The sequence below is a fragment of the Trypanosoma grayi genome (genome assembly GCF_000691245.1).
Source record: "Trypanosoma grayi strain ANR4 Tgr_1364_V1, whole genome shotgun sequence".
Classification (NCBI taxonomy): Eukaryota; Euglenozoa; class Kinetoplastea; order Trypanosomatida; family Trypanosomatidae; genus Trypanosoma; species Trypanosoma grayi.
This window is the reverse complement of record NW_008826982.1, coordinates 1-1,493: the sequence shown is the minus strand read 5'-3', so window position 1 is coordinate 1,493 and position 1,493 is coordinate 1. Positions and strand designations below refer to the sequence as shown.

Here is a 1,493-nt window from a genome sequence, read left to right as displayed (position 1 = left end):
GCTGCTGCTGCTGCTGCTGCCACTGCCGGTCGTGACGGCTGCCGACCTCAGCAGCAACGCCTCGCCACGCTCCACCGCAGCCGCTGCCGCACGCCAGTCGATCTCTGCGCCGCCATGAGTCGGCGAGAAGAGCAGCTGCCACAAACGCACATGCTGCGGCAGCTCCGCCGCCTGTGGTGAGCCGAAGGATGAAGCATGCAGGGCCGGACTGTGCGACATATACTGAAAGCGCGCGGCGCTCTCCACAACAAAACGGTTCTGGTACACCTGCGCGGTGTTGTCGAGGCGTCGCGCCACCGTGGCGCTGTCAGCGCGGTAAAACACCACACAGATGACAACGACCCCGCCCATCGCCCCAGCTCCTCCTGCAGCGGCAGCTGCACCACCACCGTTGCTGCTGCCAAGGGCGTGGTCGGCGGTGCGGAAGGCGCCCGCGACGGGGCCGCACTGCGTCTGCAGCACGTGCAGCAACGCACGGCACTCCTCAACCGTGCGAAGGCCGAAAACAAACACCGATCGGTGCACCAAGTCCGCACGAAACGCCGGCTGTTCATGCAGCGGCAACTGCTGCTGCCGCGCCGTAGCTGCCCACTGCGGCTGGGGCCGTTGTGACGCTGCTGCTGCTGTTGTTGTTGTTGTCGTTGGCGGGACGAGTGGCGGTCCCCTACTCCTGCTGCGCATGTCGGGCAGTGCCACTTGCTTCTGCTTCTGCTGCTGCGGCACTGCGCCGGCCAGTGACGGTGTGAGCATAGCACTCAGGCTGCGCGTGGCGTGTGCACCGACGCTGATGCCGACGCTGCCGCTACTCCGTGCTCGCTGCGGCGATCTCTGCGGCGTTGTGGGCGTCGAGCCACGCCATGCGGCGGCAGGAACAGCGGGGGACTTCATCGAATGCCTCCTCCCTACGTCTCTGTGATGTGCCCAACGCCCTTTTTTTTGAACTGTGAAGTTTGTTTGTTTTGGTTCAATGTCCCTTTTTTTTTCTTTTCTGCGCGCCGTAACGACCCACGGAGAACACGCTGCTGCTCCCGCAATGCTACTCTCTCTCTCTCTCTCCTTGCGCATGTGCGGAGGTCACAGCGGCAGAAACAAAGCAAACAAAACAAGACGAAAGCAAAGGAATGACGCGGCTCTTCCCCCGCGAGAGAGACGGCCGGGCAGCACAGTCCACAGCGGCGCTCGTCGGCAGGGCATTTACACGCACGCTGGAAGAAAGACAGGGAAAATGCAGATACACAAAGAAACACACACACACACAGACAGAGAGAGTGAGGAGAAGAAGGAGAAACGCCAGTAACACAAGGACACGGGAGAACACACACACACACACACACAAAAGTACGACGAAACAGAAAAAAAAACACGGAAAGGGCAAAATTGCGCGGGCGAGTCCATCACAAGGCGGGGTGTACGCATGCGTTGGGGGGTCTGTGGCGGTGGTGGGCGTGTGTGAAGGAGGCGGAGCACAGTCCACAGTGGAACTCAGCGCCACG

The 1,493-nt window shown here is 61.6% G+C and overlaps 1 protein-coding gene across 1 annotated transcript in view; it reads right to left on the bottom strand.

Annotated features, from left to right (window-relative positions):
• DQ04_13641000 (hypothetical protein) overlaps positions 1-888 on the bottom strand; it is a gene marked incomplete at both ends in the record, with an annotated part of 2,115 nt that extends 1,227 nt beyond the window's left edge. The window contains one exon of the mRNA XM_009316997.1: positions 1-888. This exon is cut by the window's left edge and continues 1,227 nt beyond it. Within this exon, the coding sequence (XP_009315272.1) occupies positions 1-888 (888 nt within the window).
• Positions 889-1,493: the final 605 nt, after the last annotated feature.